Source organism: Balaenoptera musculus, chromosome 10 (genome assembly GCF_009873245.2).
Source record: "Balaenoptera musculus isolate JJ_BM4_2016_0621 chromosome 10, mBalMus1.pri.v3, whole genome shotgun sequence".
Lineage (NCBI taxonomy): Eukaryota > Metazoa > Chordata > Mammalia > Artiodactyla > Balaenopteridae > Balaenoptera > Balaenoptera musculus.
Genome location: NC_045794.1, coordinates 41,931,187 through 41,952,739, shown reverse-complemented (window position 1 = coordinate 41,952,739; position 21,553 = coordinate 41,931,187). Strand labels below are relative to the sequence as shown.

The following is a 21,553-nucleotide window of genomic DNA, read 5'->3' as shown; positions in this document are numbered from 1 at the left end:
AAAGCGGGGGTTTGAGGGCTGGGAGCCGCCTCTGGCTGCTCCGCTCATTGGCCACTGGAGGGCAGTGCTGCGTGGCCCATGAAAGCCGACGTGTGGTCAGGGCCCACCAGGCTCCCACCTCTCTCCAGAGAGATCAAAGTTCTGCTCACTGGGAGCTCCAGATGCAGGACGGGGGACTACCCAGGCTCATTCTAAGATTACCTTTACTCTCTCTATAGGACTCGTTTATCGCCTCATTTGACCCATGCAGTAAGTGTCTCCCTGTCTCTCCAATCACCCCCACCATCGTGACCCTTAACTCTCCCCCTCTCCCTGACCAAACAAACAAACGTGTCATCAACCCCTAAGTTGTTTACTGTATGTTTAATACTATGCAGGAGGCACTTGCATAAATGATCTCATTTCCTCACAGCCACCTATACGGTAGGTGTTGTTTTTATGCCCATTTTACAAATGAGAAAACTAAGCATCAAAAGGGAAGGTTAAGTAACTCATTCGAATTCCTACAAGCTGTAAATGGCAAAGCATCTAGACTGACTCCAAGGTGTGTGCTTTCAACTCCCGCAGTACAGAGCCACCAAATGCTTCTCAGTTTAGCCCCCTCCTCTCCAGGTCCCCCCTCGCCGGCCCTCGTCCCGGCCCTCCTTTGGAAGACTTCCAGTGGGCCTCTGTGCCTCCCAGCTCACCCGCCTTGCCCTGCCCTCCCTAACAGGGGGCATAAAGCACAGCAGCCCAAGGCTTTCCCACCCTGGCCTGGGGACAGCATGCTGGCCTCTTGATCATTCCCTAAACACCCAGTGAGCGTTCATGCTTTTCTGTCCTTCTTTTGCTCAAGGGTTTTCCCTTGGCCTGGAATGTTCCCTGCCCTCTTACCACTCTCAAAACGTCCGACTCATGACCCCTTTAGACATGACCTCCTCTGTGAGACCCTTCTCCACAATCTCTTCTCTCCAGTCCTGGCTCGGCCTCTTTCTCATTTTGTTCACCCTGTATCACCCAGAGGGTATTCAACACATACTTGTTAGTGTGAACTGCAAGTCACACAAGCAGCAAGGACTTATTACTTTAAGTCCACAGAATTAAAACCCCAGCACCTTGGAAGCTTTGCATATTCTGAATTAAGAATGGACTAACCCATCCAGAGAGGAACAGTTATTAATCATTTTACTCCAGATGACTGGGTAACTGCCCTGGACCTGCCCTAACATCAGCTAATCCTGATCTTAAAAAAGACTCCAAAAAACCCGAGCAACCCTCCTCCAGCAGCAAGTCAAGTCACAGAGTCAGTCAGTTCTAACCACTGCCCTACCCTCTTTCAGCAAAGAACAAGCCATATATTTTCCCTCTTCCTAAAAATATGCAGCTTTTAAATATATCCATCATCTTGGCACTCTCTACTGCAGAGCTTAATAAAGGCAAAACCACAGAAACTCAGGAGATGTCAGAGCTCAAAGTATTCCTGTGCTCAAGAAGGGCTGTCTGGCCATGACTGATGGTATAATTTCCCTACAGAAGAGTCTTGTCACATGGCGAGAAAACATACATAAACACGCACAAAACTCTCACAAATACAATCCTGTCTGTCTTAGTTAGAATGGCAACAGTGACCTTTGTGGATGATTTTTTTCTATAGGAACAGAATACCACCGTCACTAAAATAACTGTTTATCTTCATAAAAAGACTCTTTTGCAGTCATAGCCACATCTACTAGCTAGCTGAGCTCTACCCTGAGACTGAGACAACCCAACTCCCTTTATCCTAAATTCTAGTCTCAAGTCAAGGTCCACCTAAGAAAGGCTTGGTCACTAACAGGCAGCTCTGGAAGTGGTGCTGACGCCATGCTGGAGGCCCCAGCTGCCTTTAGTTCAACCGCCACCAAAAACCCTTGGGCAACTGGCACAAGTCAATGATTCACCCAACCCTGGCTCTCGGCTTTACTCGGTGTCCGTAAACTCCCCTTGCGGTTGCTCGCAGATCAATGATTAGCTGCCACCGCCTCACAGGAACCCGGCACACTCCTGTTTCTCAAAAGGGGCCCTGAAACTGAGTACTCCGCTGCTCAGGTGGAACCAGGTGAACTTTAATAGCTGTACGGTTACGAGACTTGGAGAGGCAGGGATTCTGGAATGGAGAGTTTTGCACCTGACCTTTGGAATTCCAGAGAGTGAAAGATTTTCTGTGAACCCCATTATCTTATCTCATTACGTGTCAGACTCCAAAAGAAGGGGAATTATGAAAGCAAATGGCCAGCCTTCTTCCTGAACACTCCATCCTGCTGGGAGGCAGTGATGAAGGCCAACAGCAGGCACGAGGCCTGAAGAAGCGGTACCTGAGCCAGACCCCGACGTGGAGAGGTCGTAGACGAGATCCTGGAGCGTCTTGTCCTTGGAGAGACACATCTCACACGAGGGGTCCTCCATGTCCAGCCTCTGGCGGTTGTGATAGACGCGCTGATGATAGTTAATGACAAGGAAAACAATGATGATGATGAGAAACAGGAGGAACACTGGGCCGGCAATAATGCCCACCAGCTCCACAGGGCCCCACATGGACGGGTGCTCAGGCTCCTTGAGGTGACCTGGGTCAGGTGAGAGAGGAGAGGGAAAGAACAGAGTAAAAATGAGGGAACGCCACGGCCTCATTTTTCCCCGGCTCCTCCCTCCAGGTGGAAACGCCCTTTTCCTCTCCCTGTGATCAAGGTGCCCTTGATCTCTCTGGTCTTACTGGGCTTTGCATCTGCCTGGATGCTCTCAAATGCAAACCTCTCTAGTTAAGGTACCCTTTGCAACAGCCAAACCCACACCCCGCTCTGTAATTTCACAGCATTTCATGGTGCTCTTCCCACCTCCACGCCCCAGGCACGTGCCATGTTCTGCTCCTCCACTTGTGACGGCCTCTTGAAGCCCGGCCCGGTCTCTCTCTTCCTCCTCTGATCTCCCCAGTCATACCTCCTAAACGGCGGACCTGCGAAGGGTGGTGTCTAATACTCCTCAGCCCTGATGGCCGTCCTTTCCAGCTCTAGGTCCTCTTCCCATTTTGCCGTCACCATCACACCAGAAGCTCCCTTCAGATGGCTTAGGGGCTGCCTCCTTCGGGATCAGCCCCAGGCCCTCCCGTGGGGATCCCTGCCTGGCTCTTCCGCATCTCACCAGCTGCCAATGGCTGCTCAGCCACGACCCAAATCGCAGCTTCCACCTCTGCGGCTCACTCGACAATCTGTTTCCCCCATCCTCGAATCTACAGACCGGACTTGGGAGGAATGCCATCCCATGTCACCTCCGGGAGCATCAAAGAGGCACCTTTACCTATCCTCCAACAAAGGGATGGGGGCAGAGTAGAGAAGGATGAAATGACAGGGGTGCCCTACCTCCACGATGAGCCAATAGTCCAACAAGGGTGTCCACTCACCGCTGGGCACCCTCAGGTCGATCTTGTTGCAGAAGTCAGTGTAGCAGCAGTGCGTGTTGCGCAGATCCTCGGAGCTCAGGCAGTAGAAGGGCTTCCCAGCGGGGACCAGCTCCACTTTGGGGATGCAGGTGCGCACATGGTGCTCCATCCCGTCCAGGTTGAAAATGGAAACCATGCAGGCCCCATCTGTCTCACACGTGTTGTTGGCCTGTGAGCAGCTGGTGCACGCACAGAGCAGAGCTGCGGGAGATTCGGGAGTGGACACTGACATCAATGGTGAGATCGTATCCTAGGTCCTTTTCCAGACTTAGAATACAATCCCCTAGCATACTTGATGTTCCAAAATAAGGCGCTTTTATAGAGATGGGGCCAGAAAGATGACATCGTCAGTGGGGGCCCAACCTTTTCACCTGTTTATTCTGCTCACAACAAGGCTTTCTGGGTCCCACCATTGTCCTCTAAGTGCTCTAGTTTATGCCTACAAGAAACAGAGAAACTGCCTTTTTAACTTTGCTTTAGACTTAAACTTATTAAAAAAAACTGTTTTGTGGCTAGGAAAGAGGTCTTCCTTTAAATTTAGAAGCCTGAGGGTGGGAGGAAGGCACCTTCCCTTCGGAGACGGGAGGAAGGCACCTTCCCTTCGGAGACTAGAGGACCCCTCTCCCCACATACTCCATCTGACACCACCCAGCTTCCCTGGAACCATCATCAACCCCATCTCCTTTCTCTGCACCAGGAACGCCCACAGTTTCCTGAATGCAGTGTGCGTGCTCTCGCACATGCTTTTGCTGCAATGCTTTTTTTCCTAGCTAATTCTTACAAGTTCTTTAAAATTCAGCTTAAACGTCACTTCCTTTGAAAAGCTTCCCGACTAGTCCAACAACCTCCTCCTTCCTTTAGTCCTCAGCAGGTGCCCCTCTCAAGAGAGGGCAAAAAGAACACCCTCCAAAGAAGATAATATTAGTGCCTACCTCATACAGTCATTGTGAGGATTAAATGAGCTAATGCATAGAAAGTGCTCAATAAATCTAACCCATTCTGAAAGGCCCCTGGATATCACTTTATTTTTTTATTTATTACTTTTTTAAAAATTTATTTATCTTATTTATTTATTTTTGGCTGCATTGGGTCTTCATTGCTGTGTGCGGGCTTTCTCTAGTTGCAGCAAGCGGGGGCTACTCTTCGTTGCGGTGTGCAGGCTTACCATTGCGGTGGCTTCTCTTGTTGAGGAGCACGGGCTCTAGAGCGCAGGCTCAGTAGTTGTGGCACACAGGCTCAGTAGTTGTGGCTCACGGGCTCTAGAGCACAGGCTCAGTAGTTGTGGTGCACGGGCCTAGTTGCTCTGCAGCATGTGGGATCTTCCCACACCAGGGCTTGAACCCGTGTCCCCTGCATTGGCAGGCAGATTCTTAACCACTGCACCACCAGGGAAGCCCTAGATAGCACTTTAAAAAGTACTATATATATATGCATACATACATAATTTTTCTTTTTTTTTTCTTTCAAGTAGGTAGTGCACACAATCATCTCTGGAACTAATGAGTTTGGCTGGGTGTGTATTATCCCTAAGTGTGCACTGTTGACAGGAAATTACTGTAAATGAATTTGGTGCTTCTGAAAGCCAGTTCGGCAGCCCTGGAATCTGAAATCCTTTATTTATCCGTCTAACAAGAATAGCACAGACAGCAGCCGCTGGTTCTCCCCAGCACTGTCTCCCATGAGCCTAACCCAGCCCTGACCCCTTGGGATGGGCAGGAGGGTGGCTTGAGCCACTAGGATACTGAGGTTGGGACTCACAGTGCTGAACAAAGCATTCGCCCAGCGGGGATGCAGGTGGCAGGGCCCACCCGAGGCCCCGACTGGACACTAAGCAAATACTATCTGGATCCCAAGAGGGAACATATTCAAACTATGGCCCCTGGAGAAGAGACATTTATGACCAGTCCCGTGAAAAACTAGCCTGTCGTAACTCACCCCTTTCGGCTGTAAACAGTCTATCTTTGTCTCTTCCTCTAAAACAATGGAAGGCATCTCCTGGCTTTTCAAGTCCAAAGACAGATTCTAAATATCTCAGGGTCCAACCCCCTCCTTCCCCAGGCTTTCTGCAAGTGACACGATCCTTGCCATCCCCACCAAGGAAACAAAGGAGGGGGAGCACAGACAGGTAAAAGGACAGTGTGGATCTTCACTGCATGGCCTGTGGGATTTTTCTCACAGTGTCTGATCAGAACCCTTTCTTCTGGGAGAAATTCCAAAACACGCAGCTACCTGCTGAAGGGCTCGGGTAGTGTTATATTTTAAAGGCAGGAAGTTTAAAGCAGGTACTCTTTAGACTAGGATCCCAAACATAAAAGGAATTTTAAAAGTAAATTCCTCCTGAATTTCCTTCTTGCTAACTGAAATTTACTTCTGCGACTCTCAGAACACTCAGCCCAAACCTCTTTGACTCACCCTGGAGTCCTGACTACTCATCCACGAGTGCAAACGCCCATCCCTCTTTGTGTCAATGGGGACATTCAGGCACAAAAGGGGTCCCCGTGGCGCGCACACCTCTCAATACACGCGCCCCGACGTCCGGCGATGAGAACAGCCTCAGGTCTATTTTGGGAAGCAAGAAGGGAAAGCGAACAACTCCCAGAGGGCTATTCTGAGCACAGTGGGACACGCGGGCCAGACCCGCAGCCGCCTTTGGAAAAGCAGCTCACTTCAGAGTCCGTCAATTAGCAGGCAGGGAAGCAGAGCCTCTGCTCCCAGACACGCACTCTCCTCTCCTTGGTTCATGGCCTCTTTCACAGTGATTCATTCTGGAGAACGAGCACACCCACACGTGGCTCATTATTTTTGGGAAGTACTTAAACAATCTTGGTGTAAGACAGGAAAGAACAAAAGTGGTGAAATCTATGCTAGACGGGACGAAGAACGGAACTGGGAGCGGGGCCATGCGGCTTCGTGATAAGGGATTGGGCAAGTCCCTGACTCTATCTGGGCCTCGGCCGCCCAACCAGAAAATACCATTTATGTTACAGAGATGGTATGAAGATCAGCCCACATCTGCTAAGTGCCGTGGGTACTCTGAGAAGACTGCTCACATCTGTGTACACCTCTGCTTTTACAGAGTGAGAAGTCTGAAAAAGCTATTTTTGCGATAACCATCACTACTGCCCACACCCCTGCAGAGGTTTCAGTTACTCTCACTAGAGCCACAGCAGAGCATCACGGCAGGAACAGGCCACACAGACCCAGGGCTCAAATACCAGCTCTAGTGTTAGTCACATGGCCTTGAGCAAGTTAGTAACCTTCCTGCACCCCAGCTGCCTAATCTGTAAAGTGGGACTGTTAATTACTTCACAGGACTATGTAAGAATTACGTGAAATAAGAGATTTTAAAAGTGCTTAGCAAATGGATGCTCAATGAATTTTAATCCCTCCCTTCAATGTAAAACTCAAGTAAACACATCCACGTACAATGTGTCTCTCTAACCACTAATTAGGAAGTGCCAAGTTACAGCAAGACCACAGCAAGGAACTTCTGTTTGAGTCTCAGCTCTGCCAGTAACTGGTCGCGTGGTTTTGGGCAATTCATTTAACCTTCCTGAACCTCATTTTCCTCACCATTAACCAGAAAGAAGGGGCTGAACCAGATGACCTCTAAAATCCTCCAGTTGAAATCTGAATCTAGTTTGTTTTTAAATTCACATTGTTTGGATCACTGATTCAACACTGGGAAGTTCTGCTTTAATTCCATACACCTTTTCCTGAACTTTAAAGACAGACTAGTCTTTAAATTGTCTTCTGTTGATATTCATTTTTCTTTGAAACAAAGTAAGTGACAATAAAATTATAAAAACATCTGAATTTACTAAAACTTTACTAGTACACTAAATCACAAACTTAACTTTGATTTCTTTGAAAAGTTAAATCTGGACTAATGATAACAGCCCTTTATAATCTGTTTCACAGTGACTCATCAGGTGAAATCCGCCTACTACACATGTGTACATAAACAACACATACCTAAAACTCTCAGTGTTCCATCACCAAAGAGTTACGTAGTAGAAACAACACAATTAGGAAAGCCAATGGCAGAAGAGTAACAAAATCAATCTACAGAAAAGCAAGTTAAAAAGTGGTCAAGAGTGAAATTCTCACTAGCACAGCATTTTGTTACTAACAAGCTAGTCAAACCTGAACTAAAGACATTTTGGCAGGATTTGAACGTGGTTCCAAAGTATGATTAGAAGGCGGTCTGTGGTAGGATGTCAAAGCAAATTTGGTTTGTGAGACAGGCTGTGTTTGGAGGAAGGCTGACAAGTCCCAACCTGGGCAGACTCTGTCTCACTGCATGTTATGGAGGCACTAACACACTGGGCCTGAGCAAAGGCAACCCCACCGGAGGCCCCTCTCTCCTGCCCACGGCATACTCTAGGAGGATACAGTGAGGCTGTTGCTCACTGGAAATTCCCAAGAACCGCCATCCAGGACTAAACTCACAGCCACTCAATCCACATCACCGGGGAACAGGACGTGGGAGGAGCAGGGTGGGGGCACCGACCTCAAACGGTAAGAGGCATGCTGCAAAACACCCACCTTTGTCCTGGGAGATGAAGGTCCACGAACGTTTTAAAGCTACAGTATCTATGATTTTTAGCTTATGTATATGCTCCTTGGGGATGGTAAGTTTCATCAATTTAGCGTGGAACGGTGTCCCATTTAGGGACACTAAACCTGCCTCTTCCAAGCTTCACTGGGCAACCTTCTAGTTCTACAGGAGCTAAAATGTGGTGCCCAAATAGCCCATGCCACCCTTCCTCTTCATGATTTTACAACTTGATCACAAGCTGCCTCTGAGCCCTCATCTTACCAGATGACAGCATCCATCACGCAGGCCAAACTGATAAGAACAGCCTATTACAACCCATGATTATTTTAATTATTCTTCCGTGGACCCTATCCAAACTCCCTACAGCTTACTTGGGATAGAACAAAGACTACAATTCTACACAACTCTGTGATCCTGAATAGCCAAGATGATCTTGGGAGGAAAAAAAAAAGAGAAAGAGAACAAAGTTGGAGGGCTCACACATCCTGATTTAAAACTTACTACAAAGCTACAGTTATCAAAACAGTATGGTACTCCCCGAAGTACAGACTATAAATCAATGGAATAGAATTGAGAGTCCAGAAACAAATCTATACATCAATCATTAACTGATTTTCCACAAAAGTGTCTACAACATTTTGGGGGTGGGAAGACTAGTCTTCAACAAACGGTGCTGGACAACCAGAAATCCACATGCAAAAGAACAAAGTTGGACCCTTACTTCACACCATATACAAAAATTAACTCAAAGTAAGTCAAAGACCTAAATATAAGAGCTAAAACTTATATTCGAAAACTTCTAAAACTTTTAAAATGAAAATAGGGGTAAATCTTCATGACCTTGGATTTGGCAACAGTCTCCTAGATACCACACCCAAAACACAAGCAACAAAAGAAAAACAGATGAATTGGCCTTCACCAAATTAAAAAATGTTTGTGCCTCAAAGGACAATATCAAAAGAGTGAAAAGAGAACCTACAGAATGGGAGAAAATATTTGCAAATCACGTATCTAGTAATGGTCTTGCACCCAGAATATGTAAAGAACTCTTAAAACTAAACAACAACAGGGCTTCCCTGGTGGCGCAGTGGTTAAGAATCCGCCTGCCAATGCAGGGGACATGGGCTTGAGCCCTGGTCCAGGAAGATCCCACATGCGGCAGAGCAACTAAGCCTGTGTGCCACAACTACTGAGCCCGCACTCTAGAGCTGGCGAGCCACAACTACTGAGCCCTCGTGCCACAACTACTGAAGCCCGCACACCTAGAGCCTGTGCTCCGCAACAAGAGAAGCCACCACAATGAGAAGCCCGTGCACTGCAAGGAAGAGTAACCCCCACTTGCCACAACTAGAGAAAGCCTGCGTGCAGCAACAAAGACCCAATGCAGCCAAAAATAAATAAATAAATAAATAAATTTATATTAAAAAAAAACTCAACAACGACAAAAAATAATTTTAAAATGGGCAAAGGACCTGAACAGACATTTCTCCAAAGATATACAAATGACCAAAAAGTACATGAAAAGATGTTCAACATCATCTCAAATGCAAATGAATTTCAAATTCAAATGTAAATCAAAACCACTTCACACCCACTAGGAAGGCCATAAGAAAGTGTTGGTGCAGACTCAGAGGAAACTGGGACCCTATACACTGACAGTAGGATCATAAACCGGTGCAGCCACTACAGAAAACAGTTTGATGGTTCCTCGGTAAGTTAAACATTGAATTACCATATAACCAGCAATTCCACTCCTAGGTGTATATCCAGAAGATTGAAAACAAGTGTTTAAACAAAACTTGTACTCGAATGTTCATAACAGCACTATTCACAACCGTCAAAAGGTGGAAACCCAAATGTCCACCAAACATAGAAAGGATAAACAAAATGTGGTATATTCATATGATGGAGTATTATTCAGCTATAAAAAGGAATAAACTACTGATATTCACTACACTGTGGATGAACTCTGAAACATTATGTTAACTGAAAGAAGCCACATACTGTATGAGTCCATTTATATTAAATATCCAGAAAGCATTATTAGTGGTTGTTAGGGGCTTGGGGGAGAAGATGGGGAATGCTGGCTTAATGGGTTACTGGGTTTCCTTCAGGGTAAAGAAAAAGTTCTGGAACTAGAGAGTGGTGGTGGTTTGTGTAACATTATGAAGGTACTTAACACCACTGAATTATACACTTTAAAATGGTTAAAAACGGTTATATGTGTTTTACCACAATTTTTAAAATACCATAAATCTCTGTAAAATAGTATGTATAATATAATCTCAATCACAAAACAGTAACAACAAAAACCTAACACGAGCATACCAAAAAAAATGGAGGTACAGTGTCCTTCCCAAGTCCCTAGGCTCTCAGATGTCCCAGGAACCTGTAAACTCCTAAAGGAGGGAACCAGTGTCCTTCTCTTCTTCATTTTCTCACTGGTATCCAGCACAGTGATCAGCAAATAGCACCACGCTTAATAAATCTCATTCAGTAGATCTCAGCCTAGCAACGTGAGAGGGAAGGGGCTCTGCCAGAGTCGACATGCTTTTATCCGTTTTATATACCTGTCTACATTTTCATTTTTGAAAGAGTTTTACTGCTTTAAGAAGACAGAAAGAAAAAAGAAAGGGCTTCCCTGGTGGCGCAGTGGTTAAGAATCCGCCTGCCAATGCAGGGGACACGGGTTCAAGCCCTGGTCCGGGAAGTTCCCACATGCCGCGGAGCAACGAAGCCCATGCTCCACAACTACTGAGCCTGCACTCTAGAGCCCGCGAGCCACAGCTACTGAAGCCCGCACGCCTAGAGCCCGTGCTCCGCAACAAGAGAAGCCACCGCGATGAGAAGCCCATGCACCACAACGAACAGTAGCCCCCGTTCGTTGCAACTAGAGAAAGCCCGCGTGCAGCAACGAAGACCCAACGCGGCTAAATATAAAATAAATTTTTTTAAAAAAAGAAAGAAAAAAGTTGTTCAGTAACTACTGATTTAGACAACTGCCAAAATGTTTATGAAAATCTTGAATTGGGTTTAAAAATGGAGGTGTCTGGCACTAAACTATCACAAAGTAGAGGTAATGTTTGTTTCTCCGGGGTGGGGGTGGAAGACAGCCGGTGAGGCTGCGGAACTGACACAGTACCAGGCAGAAAAGTCCTGCTGCATTAAAACACAGCAATCAGATGCTATTGCTAACAAAGACTCAAGTTGCATTTCCAGCTTTCACAATCATCAAAATTAGATTGTAAAACTACACTAAAATAAAACAAAACAAAAACTCTTAAGTACCCAAGAGCCATAATAAAGTCAAATTTTACATGTGTAGTTGGTGGTATCTAAAACATCCAAAAAGTATACTGGTAAAAAGCACTTATGAAAAAAATGTAACTGACTTAATAAAGGAAGCTATTTGTATGACGAGGGGAAAAAACGCACAGATTTAACAATAAGACATTTGATAAGCTTGGTATTTAATTTCAATCTGGGAAAAGGTCTCGGAGTGGGTTTTGCATAAGAGAAAGGTGTCTGAAAAGCCAGCTCCACACTATATCTATTCTACAAACTGCCTTTCTGACATTCTACTTGGAGACAAACCCAACCCCAGAGAGCTGTTTAAACAAGTTCACCCTTAAGCCTCAGGTCTAGAGAATAAAAGCTTTGTTCTCACTCAAAAAAGACGTTTGATGTTTATGCTAAGGAGACCTGTCATTGTGACTTAATTTATGGCTGACTGTAAATGCCTGAACATCTAGCAAGGGCCCACCTGCTGCCCAGGAGAATGTCAAGGTAAAGCTGGAAGGAGTGGCGTCACTATGACAGAGCATGTCCAGTGTTCCTGGGACCTAAGTGTACAGACTCAGCCGTCACATTCAGACTGCCTACTAGTAACTTGGTATTTCTCCTTTACTGACAAGTTTATATTGACATGTACAACCATTCTGTTTTCTTTCTTTGTTGTACTTAAGCAGACACACTCGTGGCTCATTAGAGCAGGGGAGGGTATTTATCAGTGGTAGTCCTATTTGCTTCCTGACCTACTTACTATACTATGGATGTGTGGAGAGGCCACAGTGTACATCACAGTTTTGAGGGAGAAGAGGGATGGGAATGGTTGTTTCAGGCAACTGGGACAATGAAGGAGAAAACAAAATCAGCCAGGACGGAGAATAAAACTAATGAGGTTGAGATCAAGTTCATCTGGCTGGAATAAAATGGGTAGGTGGTAGAATAAACAGAGTAGAATAAACAGAGATGCAAGAGGTGAGGTAGGAAGTGTAATTAGGATGTTCCAAGTAACTCACAAATGTTTGCAGCATTTTGAGAGACTGGGATAAAAACTGTATATACAGGAGATAATAAAATTACAGCAGGACAGAACTAGAATTATTTACCTAGGATTTTGCTGAGAGGATGGAAAAGAAATGAGTGAATTCAATTAAATTATTAAGTACTTAAAATACGCAAGGCTCTGTGATAGGACAAAGACATATAAAGAAAAATAAGGTAGTTCCTAGCATCAATTTTTAGGGGGTAGAGAAGGGAGAGTGGGAGAAGCAGAAAACTATAAACCAGTGTGAACCTCTATACCACTGATATGGACCAAAGAGAAAAGCAGAGAGGATGGAGTCACTGGCTGGGGGATAGGAGGAAGACAAAGTGGGTCCCACACTGGAGGATGGCTGGATTTGGATTTGGCTAAGAAGAGAAGGCCAAGACCAAGAAAAGCACAAGGCATGTTAGGTCCAAAGTAAATAGATGTGACAACAATGCCATGGTTCCAGTCACAGACAAGGGCAGTAAGGGAGACTAGGCCAGACTGCATGGATTGTGATGCCAGGCTAAGGGGTCTGGAGTTGATCCTGGAGGCCACATAAAAGTGACACAGAAGGTGCACTTCCCAAAGTTAAATCCAGTGGTAGGAAGGATGACAAGGGAGAGACAGGAGGCAGGGACTGGTTAGAAAGCTACTTTAATAGTCATTACAGTACATAGTAGAGTACAGGATTTAGAGCATGTGCTTTGGAGTCAGACAGACTTTAGGCCCACTGCTTAACCTCTCTATGTCCCAGTTTTCTCATCTGTAAAATGGGGATGAGAGTGCCTCAGAGAATAGTTGTGCAGAGTAAGCAATGTAGCACAATCGCTCAGTGTAACACTTGAGTAGATAGTATACATTCAGTAAATCAGATGCTTTTATCACTACTGTCATCCTAGTGAATGAGAAGGGTCAGAGCTCTTTGTGGTTTTATGGTTCTTCTAACAAGCAGAAATCAATTTGTGTGTAAACGTCTCAATGGCAAGGACAGATTCGTTCCTCAGTATCCCTCTCAACATTAAGCTTGGCCCTGCGTATTAGGAATGAACACTGACTGAATTTGATTCAAGCTTATCTACTACAAGCGTAGAATGTAATGTATACAAACATACACCAAGACAATACGCAAAGATTTGGGGTAAGGCAGGTTCAACACAAATACTTATTTAAAAAAATATCCTTCAATTCACAGATTCCTCAACTCAAAACATCAAAACCATCTAAAAGACTTATCTCCAAAGCATCCACAATCTCCTCTCTCCTCCAAACACTCACAAATATCTAGGAAAAGGTAACAGGCAGTAGGTGAAAGCCACATGTGGTCAAAGGACGTCTTTCTACATGCAAGGTCCATCCATGGGATGACAGGGTACCAGGTCTCAAGGAGCCTCAAGCCCATCTTGGGAGAGACCTCTTATTTCCCTCTCCTGTTTTCCTTCTCCTCACATCACCATCTGACTCACCACACACACATTTTTAAAAACAACACCTATTTACTATTTCACAGTTTCTGTAGGTCAGAAGTCCAGGCACAGCATGACTGATGTCAGCTGGAGCTGCTTTCTCATCTAGGGCTGGGACCTCTCTCAAACTCACTCATTGCTGCCAAACTCTAATGCCCTGTGGAAGAAGGATTAAGGCCCCCATTTCCCTCCTCGCTGATGGCCAGGGACCACTCAGCTCCTGAAGTCAGCCTGCAGTTCCTGCTCATGTGGCTCCCATGGGCAGTTCATACATGGATGTTTACTTTCTTCCAAGCCAGTTGGAGCATCTCTGCCTTCCTCTTCTGCAATCAGCTGAGAAAATGCTCTGCTTTCAAAGGGCTAGCTTGATTAGGTCAGGCCCACCATGATAGCCTGCCTATCTGGAGGTGCACTGATTTAACCTCTTCACAATACAGTTGACCCTTGAATAACTCAGGGGTTAGGGGCACTGACCACCATGGAGTCAAAAACCCAAGTATAACATAACAATCATCCCTCTGGATCTGTGGTTCTGCATCCACGGATTCAACCAACCTTGGACCGTACGGTACTCTAGTCTGTATTTACTGAAAGAAATCCAAGCATAAGTGGACCCGTGCAGTTCATAACCATGTCGCTCAAAGGTCAACTGTACTACCTGCATTCATGTGTGACTGAGTAACTGGGAAAAGGTGTGTATATACCTAAGGCTAGGAAACTTGGGGAGAGGAGAGCAGAGGGGGGGCTGTGGTAGACAGAATCGCCTTGTATTTTATTTCTTTATTGTCTATTTCACCAGCCAGAAGGTACACTTCACCAAGGAAAGCATTTGTCTCCTTGTGTTTACTGTTGTATCCCCGCACCTACAACAGTGCCAGGTATATGGTAGGTGCTCAAGGGTTAAAGGAACCTTTAGATCACCATAGCAGTACTCGATATACGTATATATACCTGTTTAGTTTATTCACAGGCTGGAAACGGGACTTCTAACTGTATACATTAAACTTTTGGTTCAGTGACACCATTCAGGAATCCTGGGAATTCCACATGATATAATTTTCTCTCTGCCACAATCATTGTATGGCTTTTAACAAAATACAATTGATTCTCGTTATTCATGGATTCGTATTTGTGAATCTGCCCACTTGCTAAAATTTATTTATAACCCCAAAATCAATACTCTCAGTGCTTTCATGGTCATTTGCGGACATGCGCAGAGTGGTGAAAACTTTGAGTCACCCAATGCACACGTTCCCACTGAGGTTGAACAAGGCAATGCTCTCTCTAGCTTCTTGTTTCAGCTCATACTGTTAATACGTGTCCTTCTCATGGTATGTTCAGTGCCAGGCTTTTTGTCTTTTCGTGTTTTTTCTTGGTGATTTCACTGTTTTAAAACAGCCCCCAAGAGCAGTAGCTTAGTGTTCTGAAGCTCGAGAAGACAGTGACGTGCCTTACGAGAAAGAAAATACATATACTGAATAAGCTTCATTCAGGCATGCATTATAGTGCTGTTGGCCCTGAGTTCAATGTTAATGAATCAACAATATAAATTAAATGAGGTGTCTTTAAACAGAAACACGAACAGCACAAGGTTATGTACCGATCAGCTGATGAAAACGTGTGACCAGCAGCTGCAGGGACCTAAACCTGTAGCTGCTCCCCCGGGAGCAGTGGTCCAGTATTTGCTAATCCTGTGTTCAAGTGGGCCTCACAGAACACAGTTACGGCAAATAACACGACCTGACTGGATTAGCCCCATTTTACAGATGAAACAATGAAGCGGACAGGGATGTGAAGTGGCAGCCCCCAGCGCACTCCAGCACACCATCCCGTTTTACTTCCTTCACAGCCCTCATGACTGATAACTGTGTTTACTCATTTATTTTCAGTCTGAGCCACTGCAAGAGTAAGTTCCATGAGGGTTAGGGATTTTTGTCCATCTTGTTCCCTGTTACCTCCTCATGCCAAGAACCATTCCAGGCACATACCCAACCGAATGAATAAAGAAATCTCCTATATGTAATTGTGTAAATATTAGGGGGATTGATACTTTAAAGGGAAAGGCAGTTACTTTCATTATGTTAAATTCAAAATATTCAGCAAGACAAATTCAGGCTTCAGACTAAGTGGAGAGAGAAGAAAACCAAAAAGAACACCAGAGCTGCCTGAAGTGGCGCTGGCTCAGACACCCGTGGGCAGGTAAGACTGCTGGGGACGGCAGCCGCACAGCTGCACCAAGCTCCCGAGACTCTACAGAGGAAGAAGAAAGCTACACTCTGGAGCGGTATTTATCTGCGACGGAAAAGCCAGCAAGCAGAGAGAACAGGCAAGAGCAGAGATGCTGCCTCCAGGCCCAGCCGCAGGTTGAACCACGTGTGAGAGAGAGAAGCTGAGGAGAGCAAAACCCGAGAGCGGGATTCGAACCTGGCCGTGATGCCGCCCCTGCAGAGTGACAGAAATGTAGCCCAGACGGCCGGGGACTGGCGGCTCCGGAGCCGATTCCCTTCAAAGGTTTGAACACTCCTAGTCCAGGCGGAACTGATGGGCTCCGGAGGCCCGCAGCACTTCCAGCATCAGGGGGAACTGAGGAGCAAGAGGACTCCAGGATTTTCTTCTTATGAATACAGAGAGGAAAATGAGATAAGACCCTCTTACATCAACCCTACTGTAACAGACAAATAGCACAAGAACTCGAGACAAAGAGGCGGGATTCCAGAATTAATGTTCACGGCTGCTCTGAGCAAAAACTGAACAGTAAACAATAAGGATTTCAAAATTAAAACAAAAGAGCCACTTCAGTATTCTACTTTAACCTTCAGAAATAAAGAAGATCTCAAGCACCGTGGACTGAGAATTCCATTCCACCTCAACACCCCGTACTCCTGAGTTATTATGAGAACAGACTGCGACGCAATTCAACTCGTGTTCCAAAATGCAACAAGCAGCCTCAACAGGCCATGCTGGAAGAAGCAGCACGCCTCATCATCATCTCCTGATTCATATTTTGGTAGCAAGGTTACAATTAGCTCACCGGTGGAGAATAAACCTATTTATAACACAGTAGTCCACCTGAAAGACACAATCATCTAAAAAGGTTTTTAGACAAAAATGAAGTGCAGCTTTTTCCTGTACTGACTGCAGATTCCCAAGGTCCTTTCAGATGAAGTCCTCAGTCTAACCTTCCTGTGTTCACAGGCACCATTCTGGCCACCTCTCAGCCTCCATGTTCTTATGTAACATTTACATAGTGCCATAAACATACCCAGAGTTGCGTAAGAATTAAAACGTTGCCAAACCAATAAAGCCTAAAGCAGGTCACTCCCTCCAGACTGCCTTTGATTAGCAAAGGTATGCTGCCCGGCCTAAGATGTTAAGGGCCTGTCAAGAGACAGAAATTAACTTGAGGAAATCTGAAACGGGTCCACAAAAATGCACAAAGAAGAAGAAATTAACCACACTGTGACATGTGATGCTTCTATCAATCCCAAGAATTATTCTGCCCCATAAGATAAAAAGTAACCCAACATTGCCTGGTCCCTGAAGTCAGAAACTGTGTCTAAAAATACCTCCCAGCCAACTGGCTATCAGTAAGTCAGTCTCACAAATGTCCCAATAAGAGCGACACAGACTAGTTCCTTACTTTACAGAGGCAAAACTGAGGCAGTCACAGAAAGGTTAAGTAAGTGCCTTATTCAAGGACAACCTGCAAGGGAGCAAAGTTCAGGGACTGGAAACCAGCCTCCTCCCTCCATCTGGCTCTAACCTTTAACCAGAGTAGCCATTTTATTGTTTTAATCACATCTGTTCCCGGAGCTCTTAACAAAACTAATCTGAGATTCTCGTTTTCTCTATGAGAGTTCACTTTCACTGTAGTTCGAATTCATGTCCACTCAACACAATTACAAGACTTGGCCTGAAATTAAATTTTTAGTTTACTCACAGAAATTAAAAATTTTCCTATCAGAACCTCAAATGTCTCCCTTGTTGCTTTTGTCTTAAGAAATAAATATCATGCTCTCCTGCTACTAATTCAATTTTACATTTTCAAGTACTAATGTGAAAATTCCAAAGGCAGGCCTTAAAACATGGCCCACCTATCAAACGATGCTGTTTATAACCTGGAGCTCCTGCTTCTTATCACTGGCCTTTTACTAAGTCGACATGAGTTCACTATTTAACGCAGACACCGACCCCTTGCTGCCCTCATGTCCTGTCCAAGCACCAGGCATCAGGGCTGGCTGGTTCTGCCATTCCTCCAGCCCGCCTAGAGGAGCACAACAGAGGAAGTGCAGGGGAGGACAGCAATCAACTTCTTGTTATCCCACAGCCTCTATTTTCCCAGAACTGATGTCTTACTTGAAGCCTTTTGCAACAGTGGTCTCTGTAGCATGCACTATTGGCAACTAGATGTGTCCCAGAAAAAACTGTAGTGTCTGGCCAAGTTTAAAGGCCTTCGAGAATGTTTGCTGGACACACAACCTAATCTCCAATTTACCAAAAAAAGAAAGCAACTTCCTATTATGCCCACCCATCCTCACGCCAACAACATCCATTTCAGGAAGGTTACAGAAAATGAACTCTGCCCCATTCAGAACCAGCTGGATTATCAATTAAACGTTCAAGGCTCACAACGAGAAATATCCCACCAGACACTACACCAAACCTACAGGGACACGGCTGTTAAAAATCTTGGATGTATTAGGAACAGGATAAAAATTCCTATGGAAGGAATTTAAAGATTTATTCATCACATGTAAAATAACAAACCTGAAGGCTGAGTCTCCTTACTTACTACCCTACTAGAGAAATAACATCATGTTACACACTCCAAGAACATGGCCCATAATAAGGCCCAGCAAACATTATTCATGAAAACCATTAATTTACCACCAATGTCAGGCTGTGTTCATACACCTTCACCATGTCTATCAGACCCCACGGCGCATTACCTATGCCACAGAGCAGCGAGACCCAGGAACACGCATGAGGCGCCTTAGCAGAAGCATTAGCCTGTGAACAAAGACCCCACCGCACAGGCTGCACCACTGGGAACAAATATCAAGGCTGGAGGTAATGAACTTGTTTTTTAGACTCCAAAGTGGGATGAGGTCTTTTGTTGATTGTCTGGTTTACGAAGGAAGCCAGAACCCACCTGAGAACCATTCTTTCTAGTGGAGAGAAGAGAGCCCCAGAACACACATTTGATCTCCCACTGCTGGAAGGTTAGGGGCTGCTGAGAAGTCAAAGCAGCAGGCTTTGTACATCGGGAGCCAATACAGACCTGATCAGCTCTCCCAGATCTATCTGTGGGTCAATAATCACTTCAATATAACTGCCAAATATAACCTTCATCTGCTACCCCAATGCCAACACGCATTTGAGACGAATCGCTTAAGTTAAATATTTTAGGGTTTCATCTGCTCTCCTCAAGCCCCCAAAGCCTCACAAACAAGACACCCAGCTGAGTGTCCCACAGAAAGGGGCTACTTCTGCAGCGGGAAGGGTGTGGGTGCTACCAGGGAGCAGAAGCCTGTGGGGTTTGGAAGGTAAGGGGTGTGTGAGGTGGGGGAGTGTGCAGGGAGAGGGCTGGGGAGAGGGATTGTGCAGGAAGGTAAATAAATCCTGCCCAAGGGCCGGGAGCCGCTCCAGTGCTGGGGTCTTTAAATGATCTTGGGGGTGGGAGGCAGGTTCTAGGATGTCACCTGAAAGGCATCCACAAAGTGACGAAGCGAATGGGCCCCCTGGGGTAGGGTGGGAGAGGCGAGGTGAAAAGCAAATACACCTAGATGCAGATTAACTGTTCTGGAACTAGGTTTCCTAGGGTTCGAGAGATTCCAAAGCCAAGCTCCCAAAACGTTTAGGGCCCTGTTGGTCCCACTGCCTCCACAGAGCTTCCGCGGGGCATGTGTATTGGAGGGGGGGGGGGGCTGGCCCCACTGAACTCAAGGGACTGCGCGAAGGGGAAATGTGACTCGCTTTCCCAGAACATTAGAGAGGAAGGAGAGGGAGGGGAAGAGGCACCCCAAGCGCAGGAGCTCAAGGAAAGGTTTGAGACCCCCTCCCCTTTCATCTGCGGTGCGCAAGGACTCTCAACATCAGGATACCTCGGAGAGGCAAAGACCCCATCGCCCGAGCCTCACAATCTTGGCGGGAGAAAAGGCGCCCCCCAGGAGCATCTGGAGGGAGGGAATGAAGACCACCGCCCCTGGACATGCTGAGGGGCAGAAACGTGGACCTCCAAATCCTGGGGAAGGAAGCCCGCACTCCTCTCTATGGAACATGGGGGTGCTGGGAGCGCGACCCCCGAGAGCTCCCCGAATCCAGTTTCGCCGGGAGGAGGGATCGGGTCCCCAGGGGCCCGGCGTGAGCTCGGTCCTGGCTGGGCGGCCGCGCCTCGGGGGTCGGGGAAAGCCGACTGGGGGTCACCGCGACTCCCCCGCGCCCCCCGCCCGGCCATATTGAGTGCGTGGGGAGGGGGCGCGCTGTAGCCAGGGGCCGCGGCGCGAGGCCTCGCCCTCGCCCGGCCCTCTCCATCCCGGCCCCCGCCCCGGGACTCACCCTGGATCCCCCGGGGCCCGGACCCGCCGCTGCCGGCAAGCAGGAGAACAACAAGGGGGAAGAAGGAGGAGGCTCCGGACGACTCCGCCATAGTAACCGCCGCCGCCGCCACCGCCGCCGCCGCCGCCGCCGCAGCCCAGCAGCGCCCAGCGCGCGCGCGCGCGCCCCCGGCGCCTCCCCTCCTCCCGCTGCCCGACTCCCGCCTCCCTCTTCTCCGCCCGGCGCCGGCACGTGCGCTCCCGGCGGAGCCGGCGCCGCGGCCGCCGCGCGCGCCCCCGAAGGGCGGGGCCGGGTGCGCGCGGGCGCCCGCCTTAAAGGGGAGTGTCCCAGTTAAAGGGGTGGGAGGGGTTCGCGCCTCGGCCAACCTCACCCGTGGGTGCAGAGCGCGGCGCGGAGGAGGCCGAGCCGGACACGCGGCTTCTGCTCTGTCCTGCGCTGCCCGCAGCGCAGCGTGATCTTAACGGCACCGACCCCCATCCCCCGCATCGAATGTTCTACGAGTGCCGTGCGTGTTCCCGTTCCCTTCATCCCTACTGCTTAGCCTCAGGCTCCCGTCACGTCCCATCGCGATCGTCGCAACCGTCTCCTAACTAGTCTCCCAGCCCCAAGTGGCCCCCCTGCGATCCGCGGGACGCACAGCCACCTGTGTGATGGAATCATGGGATGCCCCTTTTCAGAACACACCGGGGCTTTTTAATGACAGTACTCAATCTTGGTGAGGGTGCCGTGTGAAGCACTCCCACTCTGCTGTAGGTAGAACCCTTTTGGTAAACAATTTGGCATTATGTATAAAATGTCTTAGAATATTCATACCCCTATCCCCTGTCTTCAAGAAATAACAGAGATGAGGACAAATATTTGTGAGAAATGTTAACTGTTGCATGTTCATCATTGTAAAAAGCTGGAAACAAGTACTCAATAATAGAAGACAAATTATGGCCCATCCATATGATGGAGCATTATTTAGTAATTAAAAATTATGTTTGTAAAAATAATGAAGTGAGAAAATGTCCATGAGATGTTAAATGAAAAAGCAAAGTACAAAACTATTTACAGTACTGTTCTAATTTTGTTGACACTATATATCTGCATGGAAAAAAGACTGAAAAGAAATTGCCAATATTATCAGTAGTTATCACCAGAAAAATTTTTTACTTTTTCTGTAAACATTTCAGTATTTTCTAAATATTTTACAAATAAGCTAGTGT

At 46.8% G+C, this 21,553-nt stretch overlaps 1 protein-coding gene across 5 annotated transcripts in view; it reads right to left on the bottom strand.

Annotated features, from left to right (window-relative positions):
• ACVR1B (activin A receptor type 1B) overlaps window positions 1–20,472 on the bottom strand; it is a 32,629-nt gene extending 12,157 nt beyond the window's left edge. For 3 of the 5 annotated variants that reach the window (XM_036865692.1, XM_036865689.1, XM_036865688.1), the window contains exons 1-3: window positions 20,346–20,472; window positions 3,410–3,649; window positions 2,331–2,579 (exon numbers count right to left, since the gene is read on the bottom strand). In XM_036865692.1, the coding sequence (XP_036721587.1) occupies window positions 2,331–2,579; window positions 3,410–3,649; window positions 20,346–20,436 (580 nt within the window). In that variant the 5' untranslated portion in view covers window positions 20,437–20,472. Of the gene's footprint in view, window positions 1–2,330; window positions 2,580–3,368; window positions 3,650–20,345 lie in introns of those variants that run through there. The other 2 variants (XM_036865690.1, XM_036865691.1) reach the window with 2 other exon arrangements.
• Window positions 20,473–21,553: the final 1,081 nt, after the last annotated feature.